Raw genomic sequence first — 24,592 nt, 5'->3', positions numbered from 1 at the left:
AGGCACAGATAATTCCTCCTCCTCCTCCACCTACTTAGTAGACACCCAGCCTTAAAATGGACCTTCTTTCGGTCTGAGCAGATGTGTACAAAGTGCATAATGTCGAAGGCTGGCTAACTTCCACAGCCCCAAGATTCCCCAGACCCCAGTGGGCAGCTTCCATCTGCTGAGTTTTTACTGTGCTGAATTAGCACTTCCTGACCCCATCTGATTAAATCTGCTCAATTTGTGAGGTTGGTCAACCAAGGCCCAGCGCGCACAGCGTATTTCCCAAAGCTGGTGTCAGATTCAAAGCAAAGTTGTCTGTCTAGCTCAGAAGTTCTGCTGTTGTTCTGCTTTGAGATGAGGGTCTCACTATATTGCCCAGGCCGGTCTCTAACTCCTGGGCTCAAGTGACCCTCCTGCCTAGGCCTCCAAAAGCACTGGGATTACGCCAGGCATGGTGGCACACGCCTGTAATCTCAGCACTTTGGGAGGCCAAGGCGGGCAGATAAGGAGGTCAGGAGATCGAGACCATCCTGGCTAACATGGTGAAACCCCATCTCTACTAAAAATACAAAAAAAATTAGCTGGGCCTGGTGGCAGGCGCCTGTAGTCCCAGCTACTCCGGAGGCTGAGGCAGGAGAATGGCGTGAACCCGGCAGGCGGAGCTTGCAGTGAGCCGAGATCGCGCCACTGCACTCCAGCCTGGGCGATGGAGTGAGACTCCATCTCAAAAAAAAAAAAAAAGCACTGGGATTACAGGCGTGAGCCACCATGTCTGGCCAGAATTTTGTGTTTTTAAAAAAATGTAGGATGGGCACGGTGGCTCACGCCTGTAATCCCAGTGCTTTGGGAGGCCGAGGCGGTGGATCACCTGAGGTCAGGAGTTCGAGAGCAGCCTGACCAACATGGAGAAACCCCGTCTCTACTAAAAATACAAAATTAGCTGGGCATGGTGGCGCATGCCTGTAATCCCAGCTACTCAGGAGGCTGACGCAGGAAAATTGCTTCTTGAACCCGGGAGGCGGAGGTTGCAGTGAGCCGAGATCACGCCATTGCATTCTAGCCTGGGCAACAAGAGTGAAACTCTGTCTCAAAAATAATAATAATAATAATAATAATGTACAGACATATGTTGTTACAGTATAGAAAAAAACAAATATATTTGTATATTAAATATATATTTAATGGCATAAGTATATTTTATATACCTATATGGCATATTTTATTCCTACAGGCCATGTAGGTACATTTTACATACCTATCTATATGACATATAGTTATACTTTATATACCTATGTATAATATATATTATATATATTTGATGGCATAGGTACATTTTTAATATATATAGGTATATAAAATATACCTATGCTATTAAAATTTCACAGGAGAGTGATTAGGGAAAAAATGTTTAAAAGGGCTCTTTATGGGGGGGCAATCATGGTCTTGATTTTTTTTTTTTTTTTTTTGAGACAGGGCCTCACTCTGTGGCCCAGGATGGAGCACAGTGGTGTCATCATAGCTCACTGCAGGCTCGACCTCCTGGGCTCAAGTGATTCTCTTGCCTTCCTTTCCCAAGTAGCTGGGGATACAGGCTTGTGGCCCTACATCTGGCTAATTTTTAAAAAACATTTTTTTGTAGAGATGAGGTCTCACTATGTTGGCCAGGCTGAACTCAAACTCCAGGGCTGAAGCGCTCCTCCTGCCTCAGCCATCCAAAGTGCTGGGATTACAGGTGTCAGTCACCTCGCCTGGCCAGGGAAGGCAATAATAGGGGAGAAAAAGGGGTGTTGAGTGGACAAGACCCTTCCACCCAACCCTATACTGGCACCAGGTATACAGTAGGTGCTCGATAAATGCACATCACTGAACAACTTCTCCCAGAGCCTCCATCAAAGATTGCTGTCTAGGGAGAGCATTTACTAAAAGGCAGCAGGGCTTCCTCGGCTCCAAACCCCTGTAATGAGGAGGCTTAAATAACAAGTTTGCAGGGGTTGGGGGGCTACAGGGGTGTAGCCTGGCAGGGAAACAGATCTGGGTTCCCATCCTCCTCTGCTGCCCCTCTTGCTGTGTGGTCTCAGACAAACCCCTGCCCATCTCTGGGCTTCAGAGGCCAATGGGTGAAATGGGGCATGGGGTTGGGGGAGTGGAGGCAGACCTGACCTGTGTAGAACAAAATAGGATTGAGTCGAGAAAGAACCAAGCACTTGGCCGGGCGCGGTAGAGCTCACACCTGTAATCCTAGCACTCTGGGAGGCCGAGGCAGGAGGATCACTTGAGGTCAGGGGTTCGGGACCAGCCTGGACAATATGGTGAAACCCCATCTCTACTAAAAGTACCAAAAAAAAAAAATTAGCTGGATGTGCTGGCATGCACCCATAGTCCTAGCTACTCAGGAGGCTGAGGCAGGAGAATTGTTTGAACCTGGGAGGTGGAGGCTGCAGTGAGCCGAGATCGTACCACTGCACTCCAGACTAAAGAACCAAGCACTTGGCAGGGCACGGTGGCTCACACCTGTAATCCTAGCACTTTGGGAGCCTGAGGCGGTTGGATCACATGAGATCAGCATTTCCAGACCAGCCTGGCCAACATAGAGAAACCCCATCTCTACTAAAAATACAAAAATTAGCCGGGTGTGGCAGCAGGCACCTGTAATCCCAGCTACTTGGGAGGTTGAGGCAGGAGAATCGCTTGAACCCAGGAGGCAGAGGTTACAGTGAGCCGAGATCATGCCATTGCACTCCAGCCTGGGCCACAGAGCGAGCCTCTGTCTCAAAAAACACAAAAACAAAAAAACAAAAAACAAAAAAACAAACTAAGCACTTTAGATCCCCAGCATCACAGAGTCGGGGTTTGCAGCATTTTAGATTCTCTGTGGAGGGTTTTGGAATCAGTTCGTGGGTTCTGACATTAGATGAGCAAACTAGAAGGGGCTGCCTATTCTTGCACAGTCAGCTAAGTATGGTCTTTTCCTTATTTTATTTTATTTTATTTTATTTTAGATGCAGTCTCGCCCCGTCTCCCAGACTGGAGTGCGGTGACGTGATCTCGGCTCACTGCAACCTCCACCTCCCGGGTTCAAGTGATTCTCCTGCCTCAGCCTCCAGAGTAGCTGGGACTACAGGCACGTGCCACCGCGCCCAGCTAATTTTTGTATTTTTAGTAGAGATGGGGTTTTGCCATGTTGGTCAGGCTGGTCTCGAACTCTTGACCTCGTGATCTGTCCGCCTCGGACTCCCAAAGTGCTGGGATTACAAGCGTGAGCCACCGCGCCCGGCCTGTCTTTTCCATTTTTAAAGGGTGGTAAACAAAAGAAAAAATAGGCAACAGAGACTGCATGTGACCTGCCTAAAAGCCTAAAATGTTTACAGTGTCACTGGCCCTTTACTAAAAGAGTTGGCGGGCTTCCGGCTGTGTGGCCCTAGGCAAGTACTTCCACATCTCTGAGCCTAGATTTCTTCATCTGTACATTGGAGCTGCACTATGTTGCCATTAGTTCTTTCCTTTGATCACTCAGCAAACAGATTGCAGAGAGCCACCCGGATGCCAGACGCCCAAGGGACACAGCGGCGACAGAGACAGACAAGAATCCCTCCTCTCGAGGCACTGATGTTCTAATGGGAACGTGACAGGAAATGAACAAGTCAGCAAATAAATCAAGAGGGTCATTTCAGGTCGTTGAAATGCTAGGGAGGTTGGGAGGCTGAGGTGGGAGGATCACCTGAGGCCTGGAGTTTGAGACCAGCCTGGCCAACATAGCGAAACCCTGTCTCTACTAAAAATACAAAAACTAGCCTGGCGTGGTGGTGCGTGCCTGTAATCCCAGCTACTCCGGAGGCTGAGATGGGAGAATTGCTTGAACCCGGGGGATGGCTGCAGTAAGCCAAGATCGCGCCATTGTACTCCAGCCTGGGAGACAGAGCGAGACTCTATCTCAAAAAACAACAAATTAATGCGCAGTGAGTAATTCCTTTGACTAGGTTTAGCTGCAAATGTTGGCTCCATTGCCTCACAAATCTTTGTAACTCCTCTGCAGCAGACACGTGATTACCGTCCCCATATGGGGGACGGTAATCGCCAGCTGGGGAAACTGAGGCACAAAGCTAGACAGCAATGGCTTCAAACTCACAGAACACCAGCTGGTAGTGATGTGTCTAGAATCAATGATCAGCCACCCTGGCATCTCACAGTTGAGCCTTTGCTGTAATTTTGATTCTGTGACACCCTGTAAATCCTTTTAGGAGGGGTCTCGGTTCCCCTCACTCCAGGGCTCCTCCTCATTGGCAGTTTGGGATGATTCCTGGTGTTTGAATCCCATTCTCTAGCCACTCAGATAAAGCCCCAAGGCCAGGCACGGTGACTCATGCCTGTAATTCCAGCACTTTGGGAGGCTGAGGTGAGTGGATCACCTGAGGTCGGGAGTTCAAGACCAGCCTGGCTAACATGGTGAAACCCCATCTCTACTAAAAATACAAAAATTAGCCGGGTGTGGTGGCACACACCTGTAATCCCAGCTACTCGGAAGGCTGAGGTAGGAGGATCATTTGAATCTGGAAGGCGGAGATTGCAGTGAGCCCCAGGCTGGGCCCCTCCAGCCCCTGTGTCCACTGTCAAAGATCCCTTCTGCCATCCGTGTGGCTAACTGTGATACTGGGGACAGCTGGGACAGAACAAATCCTTCAAGGCTTCCTCCTCTGTTCTTTATTCCAGCAGAACCCCGGCCCCTCCCGCTCAGCCAGGCCAGAGAAATTTCAGAGCACCCCCACCTGGGGCCACTGAGGTGGGAGTCGGGGTGTGGAGTGAGAGAATAGCATTGATAATAATTATAACGACATCTGCATGTACGGATGGTTTAATGAGCTCCAGATGTCAGGCTCTGTCCTAGGTGTTGTTTAATGCCTTTTAACCATCCTTGGCTGGGGCTGACAATCTCCAGGATACCCAGAGAGGGTAAGCAAATTACCCAGCATCACACAGAGAGGGATGTGGATGCACCAACCCAGTTTTGTCTGCACCTCTCTTTAAAACGTATGAACGGGCTGGGCACAGTGGCTCACACCTGTAATCCCTGCATTTTGAGAGGCCGAGGCAGGAGGATTGCTTGAGGTCAGGAATTCAAGACCAGCCTGGTCAACATAAGGAGACACTCTCTCTAGCAAAAATAAAAATAAAAATAAATTAGCTGGGCATGGTGGCACGTCCTGTAGTCGCAGCTACTTGGGAGGCTGAGGTGGGGATTGCTTGAACCCAGGAGTTTGAGTCTGCAGTGAGCTAAGATCACACCACTGCACTCCAGCCTGGGCAACAGAGCAAGACCCCATCTCCACAAAAATATAAAAATTAGCCCAGCGTGGTGGCCTGTGCCTGCAGTCCCAGCTACTCTGGGGGCTGAGGTGGGTGGATCGTCTGAGCCCAGGAGCTCCAGGCTGCAGTGAGCTATGATCGCACCACTGCATTCCAGCCTGGGTGACAGACTGAGACCCTGTCTTAAGAAAACAAAAACAAAACATATAAATGAACGTCTTTTCCAATTGTATACGATGTCGATTACAAGCTTTAAAATGTTGGCGGTTTGTGTGTTTTCTCCTGGCCCGGTAGGACACCCTCTGAAATGTGCTGCTTTCTGCAGCTGAGCTCAGTCCAGTGCAAAGACATGATGTACAACAGCCGTGCACGCCGGATGGCACTGACGGCGCGGACAAACTGTTCAATGTGGCACCTGGTGCTGGTCAATATATATTCATGATTGCACAAGCAAACACGGACACGGGAGAAACTAAAGCCGGGCCAAGGACCTGATGAATCAAAGTTCACGCTCCTCATAGCCGGGCTGGGGGTTTCCTATGGGTGTGCCGCCGGATGTGAGCAGACTTTACCCAAACCTGGGGTTCACAGGTCAAAAAGGTTCAGCATCACTGAGGAGTTTTCAGGACAACGTAGGACTTTTCAGAGCCTTTAAAATGCACTGGAGGGCCGGGAGTGGTGGCTCACACCTGTAATCCCCACAGGCCAAGGAGGGCAGATCACTGGAGGTCAGGAGTTCGAGACCAGCCTGACCGACACGGTGAAACCTGGTCTCTACTAAAAATACAAAAATTAGCCAGGCATGGTGGTGTGTGCCTGTAGTCCCAGCTACTCGGTAGGCTGAGGAAGGAGAATTGCTTGAACCCGGGAGACAGAGGTTGCAGTGAACCGAGATCGTGCCACTGCACTCTAGCCTGGGCAACAGAGCAAGACTCCGTCTCAAAAAAAAAAAAAAAAAAAAAAAGCACTGGAGGGCTGGGCATGGTGGCTCACACCTATAATTCCTGCACTTTGGAAGGTCAAGGAGGGAAGATTACTTGAGCTCAGGAGTTCGAGACAAGCCTGGGCAACACAGGATACCCCACCCCATCTCTACTTAAAAAAAAAAAAGTTACCTGGCTGTGGTGGTGCACACCTGTAGTATCAGCCACTCAAGAGGCTGAGGCAGGAGGACTGCTTGAGCCCAGGAGGTTGAGGCTGCAGTGGGTGAGCTATGATTGAGCCACTGCACTCCAGCCTGGGCAACAGAGGGAGACCCTATCTCAAAAAAAACAAAAACAAAAACAGCACTGGGGTTTTTAAAGAAGAGGTGGCAAGTCCCAGGCTTGTCTGATTTTGGGGTATCTTATGGAAACAAGGGCTGCACCCTGAAACCTGCGTTCGATGGAGTTCCAGCCCCAGCACAACCTGGCCATGTGGCTCTGGACCAGTCACCTCCTCTGTCGGAGCCTCCAACCTCCAGCAGCTCTCCGCTCATCTGTAACGCGGGCGTTTCCAATCGCTGCCTTACCTTACCGTTCTGTTGCTATGCTCAGAGGAGCTTACGGAGGGGACGGGGATAGCTAGAGGTTCTGTGATAAAGTCTGTTTTGATGATAGCATTTTGCCAAACTCCAGGAGTTAAATGAACATTACCCCTCCTCTGCCCGCAGCCCTCCATAGCTCCTACCTTCTTTGCGGGGAAAAGCCCACCTTCTCCCCGTGGCCCACAAGGCCCTGCATGGCCCGATCAGTCCCCTCCCTGCCCTCCCCTCCTTCCTGTCTCCCCTTCCTCACTCTGCTCTAGCCATGGGGGCTTCCTCACTGTTCCTCCAACACACCAGGCATGGTCCTGCCTCAGGGCCTTTGCACGGGCTGCGCCTCTGCCTGGAACACTGTTCCCTCAGCTATCTACATGGCTCATTCTCTCCCCTCATTCAGGACTTTCCTCAAATAGCTCCTTCTCAGAGAGACACAAATGCCTCTTTCAGCACCATTTAGCATGGATAACCACACACATGCTGGTGTTGAGAGGCTCTGGTTCTGGAAAGCAAATTGTTGTTCTCCTAGCTAACACGGTAAAACCCCGTCTCTATTAAAAATACAAAAAAAAAATTAGCCGGGCGCAGTGGCAGGCGCCTGTAGTCCCAGCTACTCGGGAGGCTGAGGCAGGAGAATGGCGTGAACCCGGGAGGCGGAGCTTGCAGTGAGCCGAGATCGAACCACTGCACTCCAGCCTGGGCAAAGGAGCGAGACTCCGTCTCAGGAAAAAAAAAGTAGAGACGCAGTCTTGCTATGTTGCCCAGGCTGGACTCAAACTCCTGGGCTCAGGCAATCCTCCCACCTCTGTCTCCCAAAGTAGGGGAAACACAGGTGCGAGCCACCGCAGCCGGCCAGCAAATTGTATTTCAAATGATACCCTCATCTGGCCGGGAGCCAGGTCTCTTGACTTCCCAGGTCTGTGAGGTGTCATGGACTGCCAAGAATGTCACTGGACCCTGTAGCCTTTGCTCAAGCAAACAAATGATGCACAACAGCCACGCACGCTGGATGGCACTGACGGGGCGGACACACTGTTCTCTCCTGTCCGTGGCTGTGAGCCCAAATTCAGTCCATCCTAGCTCATGACAAAGGCATCGCCGTGGGCTCTGGCCCCACCCTTCCCGCCCGGGAGCACCCACCCCCTTTGCAAGGGACAACTCCCTGCGTCCGCTGGCTGAAGCTTCCGCCGTTGGTGACTGGCAGGTCAACGCACACCCGGCACTCATGGAACAGGTGTTTACTGACCACCTACTACTCGCCAGGCCTTGGGGGGATGGCAGAGAAGGAAGTGGGGAGGGAGACGGGCAGAACCAGTGCACGGAGGAAGCCTCAGATCATTTCACACGGTTCTAGGTTCTACGGAGGCAATGAAACTGGCCGAAGGCAGAATGGCTTTGGGGGCGGCGTTGGAGGGAGGACTCAGGCAGAACCTCTCTGAGGATGTGACGGTGGCTCTCCAGCAGGAGAAGGAGCCCAGCCATGTGGAGAGCTGGGGTGAAAGCGTTCCACACAGGTTCGGTGACAAGGGCAAGGTCCACGGGGCAGGAATGAAGATGGATGTGTGAAAGGCAGAGACAGACCCCAGGCTGCAGCGTGGTGGGCAAGAGAAAGAGGAACGAACGGAGAGGGGAGCGGGACCATTTGGGGCCTTGTGCGTTGCAGTGAGAAGCCTGGGTTTTATCCTGCAGTGGGAAGAGGAGTGATGTGAGCTATGTTACAATCCCTTTTAGACTTTCAAAAGTCTCTGGGCCGGGCACAGTGGCTCACACCTGTAATTCCAGCACTTTGGGAGGCTGAAGTGGGAGGATCACTTGAGGCAAGGAGTTCGAGACCAGCCTGGACCACATAGCAAGACCCCATCTCTACAAAATATTTTTAAAAATTAGCCGGGTGTCAGCCAGGGGCAGTGGCTCACGCCTATAATCCCAGCACTTTGGGATCACAAGGTCAGGAGTTCGAGACCAACCTGGTCAACATGGTGAAACCTTGTCTCTACTAAAAATACAAAAATTAGCCGGGTGTGGTGGCGGTCGCCTATAGTCCCAGCTACTCGGGAGGCTGAGGCAGGAGAACTGCTTGAACCCGGGAGGCGGAGGTTGTAGTGAGCCGAGATGGCGCGACAGAGTGAGACTCCGTCTCAAAAATAAAATAAAATAAAATAAAAATTAGCTGGGTGTGGTGGTGCGTGCTGCATGTGTGGTCCCAGATGCTCAGGAGGCTGAGGTGCGAGGATTGCTTGAGCCTGGGAGTTTGAGGCTGCAATGAGCTACGATAGTGCCACTGCACTCCAGCCTGGGTGACAGAGTGAAACCCTGTCTCAAGAAAAAAAAAGTGTGTGATGTGTGTCTCACCACAGTTAAAGCAATTTTTAAAGAAACTTCTGGACTCTCAGGTGTTGGGAATCTTGGCTTCAACACAACACCCTGGCCCAGCAGGGGTGGCCCAGCATTGCATGGAGTGGCCATATTGAATTGATCTTTTGGCTGTAGGAAGGACAGGACTTGCTGAAACCATAATCACACTTATTTAAAAACCTGGCGGGCTGTCAGAAGGCCTAGAATGTCCACTTGGGCCCCAGCAGGGCATCTGCTGGACCTCACGGAGCCCAGGTTTCCAGCATCGGCCGCCACCGTGAGCTCGCCTGGTTGATTTTCCAACGTTAGCCGGCTTCCAAATGTTGCTGGCTCTGCCGGCTGCCACGTCCGCCTCCCAACCTCAGCCAGCTAAAGAGAGAACCAAAGCCAGGCCCTGGAATTCCCAGTTACTGGGTGTCACCAGCCATTTTTAAACATTACCCGGCGAAGGTTCAACTTTCTCTGTCCTGGAAGGCAATGGAATATACGAGTGACCTGGGCCTGAGTCCTCTGAGCTCCTGCTGTGCCGTCTTCCCTGCCCCTCTCCCTCCTAGGAAACCTCCAGCCATACTTTGCAGCCCAGCTCTGACATCTCCTTCTCTGGAACACCCTCCCCAGCCCTTTCTGCAAACGTTTGTTCTAGTCCCCAGCACCCTGGACTGTGTCTGGGTCTACAAATATGTAAAAGTTCACCCGGGCACGGTGGCTCACGTCTGTAATCCCAGCACTTTGGGAGGCCAAGGCAAGCAGATCACAAGGTCAGGAGTTCCAGCTCAGCCTGACCAACATGGCGGAAACCTCGTCTCTACTAAAAACACAAAAATTAGCCAGGCGTGGTGGTGCATGCCTGTAATCCCAGATACTCAGGAGGCTGAGGCAGGAGAATTGCTCAAACCCGGGAGGCAGAGGGCACAGTGAACCAAGATTGCACCAGTGACTCCAGCCTGGGTGACAGAGCGAGACTCCATCTCAAAAACAACAACAACAACAAAACAAAAACAAAACCAAACAATTGGGCCAGGCGCGGTGGCTCACGCCTGTAATCCCAGCACTTTGGGAGGCCAAGGCGGGTGGATCACGAGGTCAGGAGATCAAGACCATCCTGGCTAACACAGTGAAACCCCATCTCTACTAAAAATACAAAACTACAGCCGGGCGTGGTGGCGGGCGCCTGTAGTCCCAGCTACTCGGGAGGCTGAGGCAGGAGAATGGCGTGAACCTGGGAGGCGGAGCTTGCAGTGAGCCGAGATCGCACCACTGCACTCCAGCCTGGGCGACAGAGCGAGACTCCACCTCAAAAACAAAAAACAAAAAACAGAAAACCAAATACCTAAAAGTCCAAGTTCTCCCCATCTCCCCATGGCGCTCAAGGCCCTGCACAGCCTGCCTCTGCCCCCTCCCTCCCCTCCTCCCCTCCTCCCTCTCTCCCCCTCGCTCACTCTGCTCCAGCCACACAGGCCTCCTGGCTGTTCCACCAATGCACCAGGCACGGTCCTGCCTCAGGGCCTTTGCACGGGCTGTGCACACTGCTTGGAACACCGTCCCTGCAAATGCCTGCCTGGCTCACTCTCTCGCTTTATTCAGGCTTCTGTTCAAATGTGGTTTATCGTCCACAGCTCCCGGCACAGAATCTGCACTTGAAGTGAGGAAAGTTTGAGTTTTCGCCTCCTCACATCCCTCCTGAGAAATGTGACCACAGCGTTCCCGTGTGTGTCCAGTTAAGTTGCAACCTGCTTTGCATTTCCTGAGCCTCTGCCCCCTTCCTGTGCCAGCATCTGTGCAAACCCCAGCCTCAGGAGAAAACTGTGATGCTTTTATCCAACACACGTCTTGAGCACCTACTGTGTACCATGCCCTGTCCTAGGTACTGGGGACAGAGCAGTGAAAAACACACAGACATTGGCTGGACACAGTGGCTCACGTCTGTAATCCCAACACTTTGGGAGGCCAAGGCAAGAGGATCACTTGAGGCCAGGAGTTCCAGACCAGCTTGAGCAACACAGTGAGACCCTATTTCTACAAAAAAAATAGGCAGGGTATGGTGGCTCATGCCTGTAATCCCAGCACTATGGGAGGCCAAGGCAGGCGGATCACTTGAGGTCAGAAGTTCGAGACCAGCCTGGGCAACATGGCAAAACCCCATCTCTACTAAAAACACAAAAAATTAGCAGGGCATTGTGGCGGGTGCCTGTAATCCCAGCTACTTGGAAGGCTGAGGCAGGAGAATCGCTTGAACCTGGGAGGTGGAGGTTGCAGTGAGCCAAAATTGTGCCATTGCACTCCAGCCTGGGCAACAGAGTGAGACTCTGTCTCAAACAAACAAACAAAACCCAAATTTAGCTGGGCATGGTGGTACATGCCTGTGGTCCCAGCTACTCAGGAGGCTGAAGTGAGAGGATTGCTTGAGCCCAGAAGGTCGAGGCTACAGTAAGCCATGATCAAGTCACTGCACTCCAGCCTGGGTGACAGAGCAGGAGGACTCTGTTTCAAAAAAAAAAAAAAAAAAAAAAAAAAAGGAAGAAAGAAAGAAAAAGGGGCCGGGCACGGTGGCTCACACGTATAATCCCAGCACTTTGGGAGGCCAAGGCAGGCAGATCACCTGAGGTCAGGAGTTTGAGACCAGCCTGGCCAACATGGTGAGACCCCTGTCTCTACTAAAAATACAAAAAAATTAGCTGGGTGTAGTGGCGGGGCACCTGTAATCCCAGTTACTCAAGAGGCTGAGACAGGAGAATCGCTTGAACCCAGGAGGTGGAGGTTGCAGTGAGCCGAGATCATGCCATTGCACTCCAGCCTAGGCAACAAGAGTGAAACTCCGTCTCAAAAATAAATAAATTAATAAATTAATTAAATTAAATAAAAATAGAAAGGAATGCCAGTACGGACCCTGATCCTCCATAGAGAACTTCCTCCTCCCCAAGGTGCTCTAAGGAGGGAAGCAGCTGTCAGTTTTGCCAGTGCTGTGTGACCTCACTAAAAGCACTCTCCCTCTCTGAGCCTCCACATCCTGGCAGTGCAGATGACCTAAAACCCCTGCCCAGCCCTTGTCCATCGCCTGTCTGGACAAATCAAAGGAGGAAAAAACACAAGCCCATAGATGTTCTCCGCACTCCCCGCCCGCCCCAGGGACAGGGAGGAAAATCTGGATGTGACCTGGGGGGGCCCGAGAGGCAGAGGCGTGGACGGGGTGACCTCCGGGACGCCGGCCTCCACCCCGGGCCTCCCCGGCCTCGTCCTTCCTGCCTTCCTTAAGTCTGGCCCATACTTTCCATCTCCCTCTCCCCTGCCGCCGGGCCGCCTGGGCCCGAGCCAACCTGCTTCGGAATCACTTTCAAAGAAGTTTCTTTTTTCTTTCCACCCGGCCCCCGCCGGCTCCATGGCCTGGCTCCGGGCCCTCCCGGGCGCTGGTGGACGCCTCGGTGTCCTGCGGGTCAGGTCAGCGGCCACCACCGCCCCCGGACCGTCCCCAGCATCGGGCTGTTGGGACTGGAGGCCCAGTGCTGGCCTCGCCCTCCCCCAGGTCTCGGGGCCGCCTCTGGGGACCCCTGGGGACCCCGGTGTCACTCTTTGTGGGTGTCCGGCCTGGGCAGCGGCTCTGGAGGTCCCTGGAGGCCACAGGGCCCCTGCTCGGAGGCCTGCGGGTAGGGACTCGCCCCGTGCTGGGGACGCTCTGGGAGGCCACGCCGCCCATGACATCATCCCTCTGGCGGCCATTTTCTCGCCTCTCCCTTCCCCTGTTCCAGATGTTTCTCCGGCCTTGGCGGCCATTTTGTAGGTCTGGGCGGCGCAGGCTGGCACCGGCCTCGGGCACCCGGCCCTGCCCTCCTGGGTGGGGTGGGGGTGGGGGGACACTAGGAGAAGGTGACAAGGGAGCCTCTGGGGCACCACTGGGCCCTGGGCCGCCTCCCCCAGCCCCTCTGCAGCCTCTGAGGGGTTAAACACGTGGTGCCAACAGCAGGGCGGCCTTGCCAAGCGCCCACCCGCGCACGGCCACCCAGGGCTCCCCACGCCTCCGCGCCCCCTCCCCATTATCTGCCACTCGGCACCAGCCACTCCAGGGATGTGAGGAGCAAGGTTAAAAATACCCGCACGCACACCCTCACCCCCACCCCCTCCCGGTCCCGCCAATGTCAAATGTGTCAACGCCACCCGGGGTGGGGGGGAGTGGACTGAAAATAACTCGCTGTTTACATTTGGAGCAAATTCTTGGCTTCTCCAGCAGCCAAGCTGAGGCCTCCCCACCCCCCTCCACCCCCAACACCTTCCTGGCAGGCCTGACTCGGCGGCTGTGACGGGGGGAGAAGGGCAGGCCTCGGGGGGAGCCCTGGGAGCCACATGTGCCCACGGGCTGAACGCACGCGCACGCGTCCCCATGGAGAGGCTCGGGAAGGGATGGGGGGAAAGGGGCAGGCCAGGGGCTGGGGGGTGGAGAAGGAAGCCCCGGGAGCCACATGTGCCACTGGCTGAGCGCACACACGGGCGTCCCCATGGAGAGGCTCCGGAAGGGATCAGTGGCCACACGAAGCAGGCAGGGCCAGTCGGAAGCGCCCGAGGACACACTCTGCCAATGTCGGGCACCGGGTGGGGGCAGCCGGGCGCGGCGGGGGGTGGCGGGAGGAGGCGGAGGCCCCTCCCGGCTTCCCCTTCCTTCTGATATTTCTTGGGGCGCGTCTCCAACTGGGCAGCCCGCGGGGAGTCCGGAGGACGGGAGGCAAGGCTGGCGGCCCAGCCAAAGGAGGCAGGAGGAAGGCGCGGGAGCCCGGGCTGGCGCCCAGGGGAGGGCTCTCCGCAATTCCGAGGCCTGCCGGGTGCTGTGTGGCTTCAGGCAAGCCCTGCCCCTCTCTGGGCCTCCAAGAAAAAACAAAATACCAAACGCCCTGGCTTTGGCGTGGGGTCAGGAGAATAGACTCCATGCCAGTCTTGCTTGGGGAGGGAGAGGTAGACACATCTCCGCCCTGCTCTGTGCCTCAGTTTCCCTTGCTGCAAAAAGTAGATGTCAAGTTGTAAACACATCAGACTGTGGAGTGTTCTGCTTTACAAAGGGGGAAACGGAAGATCCGAGAGAGGAAGGGGCTTGCCCCAGATCTCACGGCCACGCAGTTGGACAAGGGAACTTGAACCCAGAGGTTTAAATGTTGCCTTGAATGTGGGAGGGGGCTGGAAACCAGAGGGCACAAACCTGAAAGGGGGTAGAAGGAAACTTTCTCCTTCCCAAGCTTTCATGTGGCCTCTCTCCCCAGAGCCTGGTACACAGGTGGTGCTCGATAAATGCTTTTACACAGCTGGCACTCAATAAATGCCTGCAGCCAAATGAGTGTGATTATTCCAGCAGAGCCTGGCACACAGTAGGCACCCAATATGAACTTGTTGCATGAATATTTGGGATTCTCCTGATAGGATCTGGTATACAGCAGATGCAAAATAAATGCTTGTCACGGAAAGGAATGTGAGGAACATTAAGAGATTTGGGGGAGTATTCAAAGTGGAGGACTAGGACCACAGGCCCTGCACAACCTGTCCTGTCTGCTTTCTGCCCTCCCCTCTTCCCTCTCTCCCCCTCACTCACTCTGCTCCAGCCACAGGGGCCTCCTTGCTGTTCCTCCAATGCACCTGGCCCAGTCCTGCCTCAGGGCCTTTGCACATTCTGTTCCCTCTGTCTAAACAGCTAACTGCTTGCTCTCTCTTGAGATCTCTCCTGGTCTCAGCTCAAATGCTCCCTTCTCAGAGAGGTCTACCCTGAGCCCCTTCACCTCAAGCAGCCGCTGGCCACCCTCAATCTCAGCCTTCTGTTTTCTTTCCTTCAGAGGAAGTTAGTGATTGCCTATGGATTTGCTTAGTTGCTTAGTGACTGCACGGGTGTTTGCTCATCTCCCCAGTGGAATGTCACCTCCTTGAGGGCAGAGGCTTTGTCTGTCTAGATCTCTGTTGTGCCCTCAGTGGCTAGAATAAGGCCTGATACAGACTAGGTGCTCAATAAATATTTGTAGAAAGAAAGTTGAGAGGGAGGGATGAAGCAGAGAGAAAAAGAGAGACAAGGAGACATGGTACATGGGGGAGTGGAAGGAGGAGACATGAAAAGGAAGGACCGTATGGGCGCAGTGGCTCCAGCCTGTAATCCCAGCACTGTGGGAGGCTGAGGCCGGGTGGATCACCTGAGGTCAGGCGTTCGAGACTTGCCTGGTCATCAACATGACAAAGCCCCATCTCTACTAAAAATACAAAAATTAGCTGGCTATAGTGGCACATGCCTGTAGTCCCAGCTACTTGGGAGGCTGAGGCAGGAGAATTGCTTGAACCCTGGAGGCGGAGGTTGCAGTCAGCTGAGATCGTGCCACTGCACTTCAGCCTGGGTGACAGAGTGAGACTTCGTCTCAAAAAAAAGAAAAAAAAAATAAGAAAGAAAATAAATGAGAATAGGCTGGATACGGTGGTTCACACCTGTAATCCTAGAACTTTGGGAGGTCGAGGCGGTTGGATCAATTGAGTTCAGGAGTTTGAGACCAGCCTGGCCAACATGTTGAAACTCGGTCTCTACTAAAAACACAAAAATTAGCTGGGTGAGGTGGTGCACACTTGTAGTCCCAGCTACTCAGGAGGCTGAGGCAGGAGAATCTCTTAAACCTTCAGGCGGAGGTTGTAGTGAGCTGAGATTGCACCACTGCACTCCAGCCTGGGTGACAGAGCGAGACTCTCTCTAAAAAAAAGAAAAAAAAAAGAGAGAATAACCCTGCCATGTGGGTGGTGTACCTGGGTTAGGGCTGGGACCCTGGCAGGAGCCCAGAGCCCCATGGGCCTCCCGGGCACCAGGACCCACATCCCAGCTTGCCCGCTAACAAAGTCCTGATTGCAGGAGAGCTCCCAGGCGTGCCCAGTGCTGCGCCGCTCCCTTCCCTGCATGTGCCCAGGCAGGTGCGGCTTGCAGGCAGGAGACGGGGCAAGGAGAGCAAGGGCCAGCCTCAGATAAGGTATAAACGACCCAGGTGAGCAACTGAATCCTCACACCATCGGAGTTGACCTGGATTGTGCCCCCTCCTCTGCCTCTGTCCCTGCTACCGCCTGCTTGCACCAGGGCGGTCCACTCTGCCCTGGTCCCCAGCTCCTGCCCTCACCCCCCACAGTCTGTCCTCCCTGCAGCAGGCAGAGGGTGCCTGTGAGCACCTGAGTCAGGGCTGGTCCCTCCTCTGCCTCTGTCCCTGCTACCGCCTGCTTGCACCAGGGCGGTCCACTCTGCCCTGGTCCCCAGCTCCTGCCCTCACCCCCCACAGTCTGTCCTCCCTGCAGCAGGCAGAGGGTGCCTGTGAGCACCTGAGTCAGGGCTGGTCCCTCCTCTGCCCATAGCCCTCTATGGCTCCCACCTGCCTTGGGGTCAAAGCCCAAGTCCTTCCTACTGCCCACCAGGCCTTGCACAAACTGCCCTCCCCTCCTCCTTCTCTTCCTCTCCTCACTCTGCTGCAGCCACACGGGCCTCCTCACTGTTCCTCCAAAGTGCCAGGTGTGTCCTGCTGCAGGGCCTTTGCACGGGCTGTGCCCTCTGCCTGGAACGCCTTCCCCCAGTTCTTCGTATAACTGGTTCCTCCTCACTTCTCAGGTCTTAGCTCAAATGTCAGGTCCTCAGACAGCCTTTCAGGGACCTCCCCAGCACAGCCCATCCGTCTCTTTTCCTTTGGCCTTCTTTATTTTTCTTGATAGTCCTTATCGCTAAACTGACATTTATTTCTTTTTATTTTTATTATTATTATTTTTTGAGACGGAGTCTGGCTCTGTGGCCCCAGCTGGAGTGCAGTGGCATAATCTCGGCTCACTGCAACCTCTGCCTTCCGGGTTCAAGCGATTCTCCTGCCTTAGCCCCTGCCAGTGGCTGGATTACAGGCGCATACTGCTATGCCTGTCTAATGTTTTGTATTTTTAGTAGGAACGGGGTTTCACCATGTTGGCCAGGCTGGTCTTGAACTCCTGACCTCAGGTGATCTGCCCGCCTCGGCCCCCCACAGTGCTGGGATGACAGGCGTGAGCCACCGCACTAAGCCTAAACTGACATTTATTTCTTGTTCTTTGCCCATCGCCTGAACCAAACTGTGAGTTCCATGAGGGCAGAATTTTTTTTTTTTCTGAGACAGAGTCTCGCTCTGTCACCCAGGCTGGAGTGCAGTGGCGTGATCTCGGCTCACTGCAAGCTCCGCCTCCCAGGTTCACACCATTCTCCTGCCTCAGCCTCCTGAGTATCTGGGACAACAGGCGCCTGCCATCACGCCTGGCTAATTTTTTTTTGTATTTTTAGTAGAGACGGGGTTTCACCATGTTAGCCAGGATGGTCTCGATCTCCTGACCTCATGATCCGCCCACCTCGGCCTCCCAAAGTGCTGGGATTACAGGTGTGAGCCACCGTGCCTGGCCAGGGCCAAATTTTTATCTGTCCTGTTCACTGCGTATCCCAGCGCCTGGAGCAGTGCCTGGCATACAGTAGGAGCTTACTAAATATTTATTGGCTGCAAAGTGGTTCCACTGGATGAGTGCTGACAGTGTCTGTGCTCCGTGCTGTCCTAAACTCTTTTATGTTTTCAAAATTTTTTGAGACAGAGATTTGCTATGTTGCCCAGGCTGGTCTCAAACTCCTGGGCTCAAGCGATCCTCCCGCCTCAGCCTCCCAAAGGGCTGGGATTAGAGGTGTGAGTCACTGCGCCCAGCCTATTTTTATTTTTATTTACTTATTTATTTTTTGAGATGGAGTCTTGCTCTGTCACCCAGGCTAGAGTGCAGTGGCACGATCTCGGCTCACTACAATCTCCGCCTCCCAGGTTCAAGTGATTCTCCTGCCTCAGCCTCCCCAGTAGCTGGGATTACAGGCTCCCACCACACGCCCAGCTAATTTTTGTATTTTTAGTAGAGACAGGGTTTCCCCTTGTTGGCCAGGCTGGTCTGGAACTCTTGATCTCAAGTGATCCGTCTGCCTTGGCTTCCCAAAGTGCTGGGATTATAGGCATGAGCCACCATGCCTGGCCTATTTTTATTTTTTGAGACAGGGTGTTGCTCTGTCACCCAGGCTGGAGTGCAGTGGCCCAATCACAGCTCACTGCAGCCTCAACCTCCCAGACTTGAGCAATCCTCCTGCCGCGACCTCTCGAGTGGCTGGGGCTACAGGCACACATCACCATGCCTGGCTAAGTTTTATTTTTTGTAGAGATGGGCATCTCACTATGTTGCCCAGGCTGGTCTTGAACTCCTGGCCTCAAGTGATCCTCCCATCTCAGCCTCTCAAAGCGCTGGGATTACAGGTGTGAGCCACCATGCCTGGCGGGCATGTAAACTCTTAATATGTCTTATTGACTCTCCCTCAGCAACCCCACAGAGCAGGCGCTATTTTATAGATGGGGAAACTGAGGCCCAGAGAGGGGATGCCACCTGCCTGAGGCCACACAGTGAACAGGCAGCAGGGCCAGGACCCTCCAGGACCTCACGTCTTCCTGCATTGCCCCACTGTGCAGAAGGGGAGGCTGAGGCTCAGAGACAGGGACTTAACCAGGTGACACCCAGAGCCAGCGTCACAGCCCAAGCCTCTGTCCAAGCGCTGGGCGTGGTCCTCCACTCAGCTGAACCCCCGCCCTGGGGAAAGAATATAGTGATGATAAACAACATCCACAAAAATAATCATAACGACATTAATGGCGGCCTTGCTGAGGGTGGAGTCTGCAGCTCGCCTATGAATTCGCACCGGTGCCCGTGGAGGGAGCCGCAGGGGACGCCGGTCCCTTTAAGAGCCTCCCCCTCCCCAGCTGGGCGCTGGCCCGGCCTCCCCTTATGTAAGCGGGCCGGCTGCCCTTGCATAAACTGGTTACATAAGGCAGCGAGGCACAGGCTTGTCCATCCGGCAGCAACCTGTCCCGGGCTGTCTGTGGGGCTGGCCTGGAGCACGGGAGCGTTGTAGCCGCCCGGAGCTGTCACAGGGTACAGCCCGGGTCCGAGGGCCTCTGGGTTGACTCCTGTCTGGGGGATGCCTGGGATTCCCAGAGACAGCACAACCCCCTCCCAGGCAGAAGAAGGTGATGGTTTCCAGTGTGTGAAAGGATGGGGCTGTTCCCGTTGCTCTGAAGGTGAAACTGAGGCCCAGAGAGGGCAGGGGAGCAGCCTGAAGCTGCACAGCCCTGAGCAGAGGGAGGAGGCGATGACACCAGAGTGAGATCCAGGCTGGGTGGCCTTCCCCTCTCAGCTCACTGCAACCTCTGCAGTGAGGCTTCCTCAGCAAGGCGTGGTATGCAGCTGGCGCTCAATAAGTGCGCCAGTGGAGGTGACACTTGGCATTGTTTCAGGCCCTTCTCCCTAATACCCTCTAATTCCACGAACCGACTCAATCCTTGCGTAGCTCTCTGTGAAGCTAAGACAGCCATCGCCTCATTCTACATTTGGGGAAACTGAGGCACGGAGCAAGGTGAAGAAGGAATTGCCAAGTCTGCAGGGCGGATGAATGCTGGGCTGAAATGGCAGGTGCTCTATCAATGCACGGTGGGCGCAGGAAGAGTGTCAACTGTGTGCAAAATCCTGGATAATATGCCATCTGCCCAGCAACCCACAGGGGTGGCGCCAAGGAGCCCCCGATCTAGATGGGGAAACTGAGGCACAGAGCGATGAAGGGATTTATCCAAGGTCAAACCCAAACCCTATCACATCTCCTGCTCCAGACAGGCCTCCCCCAAGCCACGAGGGTGTGTAGGTACACAGCTCCCCACCCCCGTCAGACACATGAGTGGTCCACCTTGGGGAGGGTGTGGGATTTGGGAGTGGATGCAGCCTCCCCCGCTCACATTCTTTCTGGGCACTGGCCCTTTAAGGTAGCCACGCTGCCTGGGCATGTCCCAGGGTGACCCCAAGGGGCGGGTGTGGCCAGGAACAAGAGGCCCATTCAGCTGCCCCGTTGCCACCTCCGGGCAGCCCACTGGGTGGGATGGGGGGCTGGAAGGAGACTCGCAAGGCCGGGAGAGACAGCGAGGTGGGGTGGGAATAGACAGGGACTGAGACAAAGCAGCTTGGGGAGAATCAGAGGTAGAGAGACAGAGACAGAGACACAGAGACACCCGACCTCAGATGCAGCTCACACCTCCCTGATTTCCCAGGTCCAGGGGTTTGAGGCCTGCCCAGGCCCCAGCCCGGCTGCAGCCCCGAAGCTGCTCCTTGAGCCAGCTGAACCTGTGGCCCGCTCACCGGCACCAAAGCCCTGTAGGCCCAAAGGCAGGATCCGGAACTTTCCAGGGCAGTCCCTGCCATACCCCGAACAGCCCCTTTATGTGGTGCCCACTGTGGGCCCTGGGATCTCCCAGGCTTGGATTTAAATCCTGACTGTGCTCCTTAGCTATGTGACCTTAGGCCAGTGACTTTGCCTCTCTAGGCCTCAGTTTCCCCATCTGTTAAATGCCGTTAATGATCATTCCAACCTCAGCGGGTGGTTGTGAGACGGTGAGGTAGCTGCCAACAATGTGGTTTCCTGAGGGCTCAGATGAGTCAGGCACTTGGTAAGCCCTCAATACGCCTGCAATCCCCCCACAATGCACCCCAGACACACATGCAGACACCCCTGCCTCCCACTAGATGACACAACCGATCATGATGGCCACTGCTTTTTTGTTTGTTTGTTTGTTTGTTTGAGATGGAGTCTCACTCTGTCACCAGGCTGGAGTGCAATGGCGCGATCTCAGCTCACCGCAACCTCCGCCTCCTGGGTTCAAGCGATTCTCCTGCCTCAGCCTCCCGAGTAGCTGAGACTACAAGCATGTGCCACCACACCCAGCTAATTTTTGTATGTTTAGTAGAGATAGGGTTTTGCCATGTTGGCCAGACTGGTCTCGAACTCCTGATCTCAGGTGATCCACCCACCTTGGCCTCTGCAAGTGCTAGGATTACAGGTGTGAGCCGCTGTGCTCGGCCCTGGGCCATTGCCTTTGAACAAAGCTCTGCAAGCTCTGGGCTACGAGCGGCCGTGGTGTCCCTGTTGGAAGTTCTCACATAGCTCTGTCCACCAGAAGGGACGCCTGGTGGTAGACAGGCTGGGATCCAGACCCAGTGAGGGTGTGCCCGAGGCCCCATAACAGCCTCTTGGAAACACACACTTTTTTTTTTTTTTTTTTTTTGAGACGGAGTCTCACTCTGTTGCCCCGGCTGGAGTGCAGTGGCACGATCTCAGCTCACTGCAAGCTCCACCTCCCAGGTCCACACCATTCTCCTCTCTCAGCCTCCCGAGTAGCTGGGACTACAGGCGCCCACCACCATGCCCGGCTAATATTTTTGTATTTTTAGTAGAGACGGGGTTTCACCATGTTAGCCAGGATGGTCTGGATCTCCTCACCTCGTGATCCGCATACCTCAGCCTCCCAAAGTGCTGGGATTATAGGCGTGAGCCACCGCGCCCGGCCCGGAAACACACACTTACTTACAGCCAGGCTTCCCGTGCCCAGCATCCAAAGCACAACAGACAGTAACTGGGGGTCACCACCAGTCCTCACAACTGCTCTCCTTGCGCCCAAATACCTCCTGCCACAGTGGAGTCCTGCTCCAGCCCTAACCAATATGGAAGAAAGCTCAAAGAGCCTGAAATCCCAGCATGGACCACATAGTGAGACCTCCTGTCTATGAAAAATAAAAATAAGGCCGGGCATGGTAGTTCATGCCTGTCATCCCAGCACTTTGGGACCCGAGGTCAGGAGTTCGAGACCAGCCTGGCCAACATGGAGAAATCCCATCTCTACTGAAAATACAAAAATTAGCCGGTGTGGTGGCACGCGCCTGTAATCCCAGGTACTCGGGAGGCTGAGGCAGGAGAATCGCTTGAACCCGGGAGGTGGAGGTTGCAGTGAGCCAAGATTGCGCCACTGCACTCCAGCCTGGGTGACAAAGCAAGACTCCGTCTCAAAAAGTAAATAAATAAATAAATAAATAAATAAAAATAAAAAATCAGCCAGGCGTAGTGGTGCACGCCTATACTGCCAGCTACCTGGGAGGCTGAAGCAGGAGGATCCCTTGAGCCTGAGAGATTGAGGCTGCAGTGAGCTATGAGTCCACCACAGCACTCCAGCCTGGGCAACATAGTGAGACCTCATCTCTACTAAAAAAAAAAAAAAAAAAAAAAAAAATCAACCATGGTGGTATGCGCCTGTAATCCCAGCCCCAGCGACTTAGGAGGCTAAGGTGGGAGGATCACTTGAACCTGGGAGTTGAAGGCTGCAGTGAGCTGTGATTGCACCACTGAACTCCAGTCTGGGCAAAAGAGTTAGAGTCTCACTCTGTTGCCCAGGCTGGAGTACAGTGGTGCGATCTCGGCTGACTGCAGCCTCTGCGTCCCGGGTTGAAGCGATTCTCCTGCCTCAGCCTCCCCAGTAGCTGGGATTACAGGTGTGCACCACCACACCCGGATGATTTTTGTATTTTTAGTAGAGATTGGGTTTCACCACGTTGGCCAGGCTGGTCTTGAACTCCTGATCTCGAGAGATCCGCCCGTCTCGGCTTCCCAAAGTGCTGGGATGGCAGGTGTGAGCCACCGCGCCCAGCCTCCTTGGATTTTCAAGCAACTAGTTTGGAAGGTCTAGAACCTGCCCTCACGTTTTCGAGAACCCAACTTGGGAGACTGGAGATCTGCTTCCAAATTCTCTGGAACAGCAGCCTCCAACCTTCTTGGCCCCAGGGACCGATTTCATGGAAGACAATTTTTCCAGGGACGGGGTGAGTGGGGAGATGGTTCTGGGATGAAACTAGACATTAGACATTAGTCGGATTCTCCTAAGGAGCACGCAACCTAGATCCCTCCTATGTTCAGTTCACCATGGGGTTCATGCTCATAGGGGCATCCAGAGCCGCCCGCTGATCTGACGGGAGGTGGAGCTCAGGTGAGAATGGTCACTTGCCCTAAGCTCAGCTCCTGCTGAGTGGCCGGGTTCCTCCCAGGCACGGAACCCATCTGTGGCCCGGGGGTCGGGAACCCCTGCTCTGGCACTCAGATGTCTTAGCACGGCCTGCCCAGTACAGCAGCCCCTGGCCACGTGTGACATCCAGTGCTTGAAATGTGGTCTGTCCAAATTTCAGACTTAGTGTAAGCGGGGGGGAAAAAAAAAGATCATAAAATACCTCGATAACTTTTTTTTTGAGTTGAAGTCTTGCTCTGTCACCCAGGCTGGAGTGCAGTGACACGATCACAGCTCGCTGGAGCCCCAAATTCCTGGGCTCAAGCGATCCTCCCACCTCAGCCTCCTGAGTAGCTGGGACCGCAGGTTCACGCCACCACGCCTGGCTAATTTTTAAATTTTTTTGTAGAGACAAGGTCTTACTATGTTGGCCAGGCTGGTCTCGAACTCCTGACCTCAAGCGATCCTCCCACCTCAGCCTCCCAAAGGGCTGGGATTCCAGGCGTGAGCCACTGCACCCGAGCAATAGACCAATAATTTTTCCTGTTGTTTATGGATTGCAATGGTATCATTCCGGATGCCCTGGGTTAAATAAAGTAATGTTAAAACTAAACATTTTAATGTTACTACTCGGGAAGCTGAGGCAGCTACTCGGGAGGCTGACGCAGGAGAACTGCTTGAACCCAGGAGGTGGAGGTTGCAGTGAGCCGAGACTGCACCGCTGCACTCCAGCCTGGGCGACAGCGCGAGACTCTATCTCAAGAAAAAAAAAAAATTAACATTACTTAAAATAATGTTAAAATGAATTTCCCCAGTATACTTAAATTTACATTCTTAAGTGTGAGGACCAGAAAAATGTTAAATTATATGTGTGGTTGGAACTCTTTTTTTTTTTTTTTGAGACAGAGTCTCACTCTGTTGCCCAGGCTGGAGTGCAGTGGCACGATCTCGGCTCACTGTAGCCTCTGCCTCCTGGGTTTAAGCGACTCTCCTGTCTCAGCCTCCTGAGAGTAGCTGGGATTACAGGTTCGCGCCACCATGCCCGGCTCATTTTTGTATTTTTAGTAGAGACCGGGTTTCATCATGTTTGTCAGGCTGGTCTTGAAATCCTGACCTCAAGTGATCTGCCCTCCTCGGTCTCCCAAAGTGCTGGGATTACAGGTGTGAGCCACCACGCCCGGCCAACATTCTATTTCTCCTGGACCCCTGGGTCTGGAACTCACCTAGGAGAATTCTAGAATCACCTGTGTGGTCAGGGCCCCAGTGGAAGAAATTCTAGAACTCAGGCCTTGGGGATTTCAGGACTCATGCCCTGGAGAATCTAGAAACCACTTCAGCGTTGAGATTCTCGCGTCTTCCTCCCCTCAGAACCCCCTTCTCCCTCTCCTCCGGCAGATCTTCTGCCCTGAGACCCTAGGGTCCCTCCTTGCTGGCCCTACCACCCCTCCAGGTGGCCGTGGAACAGCCAAGGGGACCTAAAGATGGGACTTAGTCTGGGCGCGGTGGCTCACACCTGTAATCCCAGCACTTCGGGAGGCCGAGGTGGGTG

The 24,592-nt window shown here is 54.0% G+C and overlaps 2 protein-coding genes across 11 annotated transcripts in view; both read right to left on the bottom strand.

Moving 5' to 3' along the window:
- Positions 1 to 24,592, bottom strand: part of NFIC (nuclear factor I C) — a 112,209-nt gene that overhangs the window by 49,541 nt on the left and 38,076 nt on the right. The window lies entirely within an intron of this gene.
- LOC134729587 (collagen alpha-1(III) chain-like) lies at positions 1,130 to 23,297 on the bottom strand. The gene is made up of 2 exons (XM_063599774.1): positions 8,776 to 23,297; positions 1,130 to 8,645 (listed from the first exon to the last, which is right to left on the bottom strand). The coding sequence occupies exon 1, from the start codon at positions 13,535 to 13,537 to the stop codon at positions 12,188 to 12,190; it is 1,350 nt and encodes a 449-aa protein (XP_063455844.1). The 5' UTR covers positions 13,538 to 23,297; the 3' UTR covers positions 1,130 to 8,645; positions 8,776 to 12,187.

This window comes from Pan paniscus, chromosome 20 (genome assembly GCF_029289425.2).
Source record: "Pan paniscus chromosome 20, NHGRI_mPanPan1-v2.0_pri, whole genome shotgun sequence".
Lineage (NCBI taxonomy): Eukaryota > Metazoa > Chordata > Mammalia > Primates > Hominidae > Pan > Pan paniscus.
The sequence above is the reverse complement of the archived record's forward strand: the minus strand, read 5'-3'. Positions and strand labels throughout refer to the sequence as shown.

Bases quoted from the DNA above. Each gene is read 5' to 3' on its own strand.
- LOC134729587 (XM_063599774.1), bottom strand. From the start codon at position 13,537: ATGGGGACGCGTGCGCGTGCGTTCAGCCCGTGGGCACATGTGGCTCCC.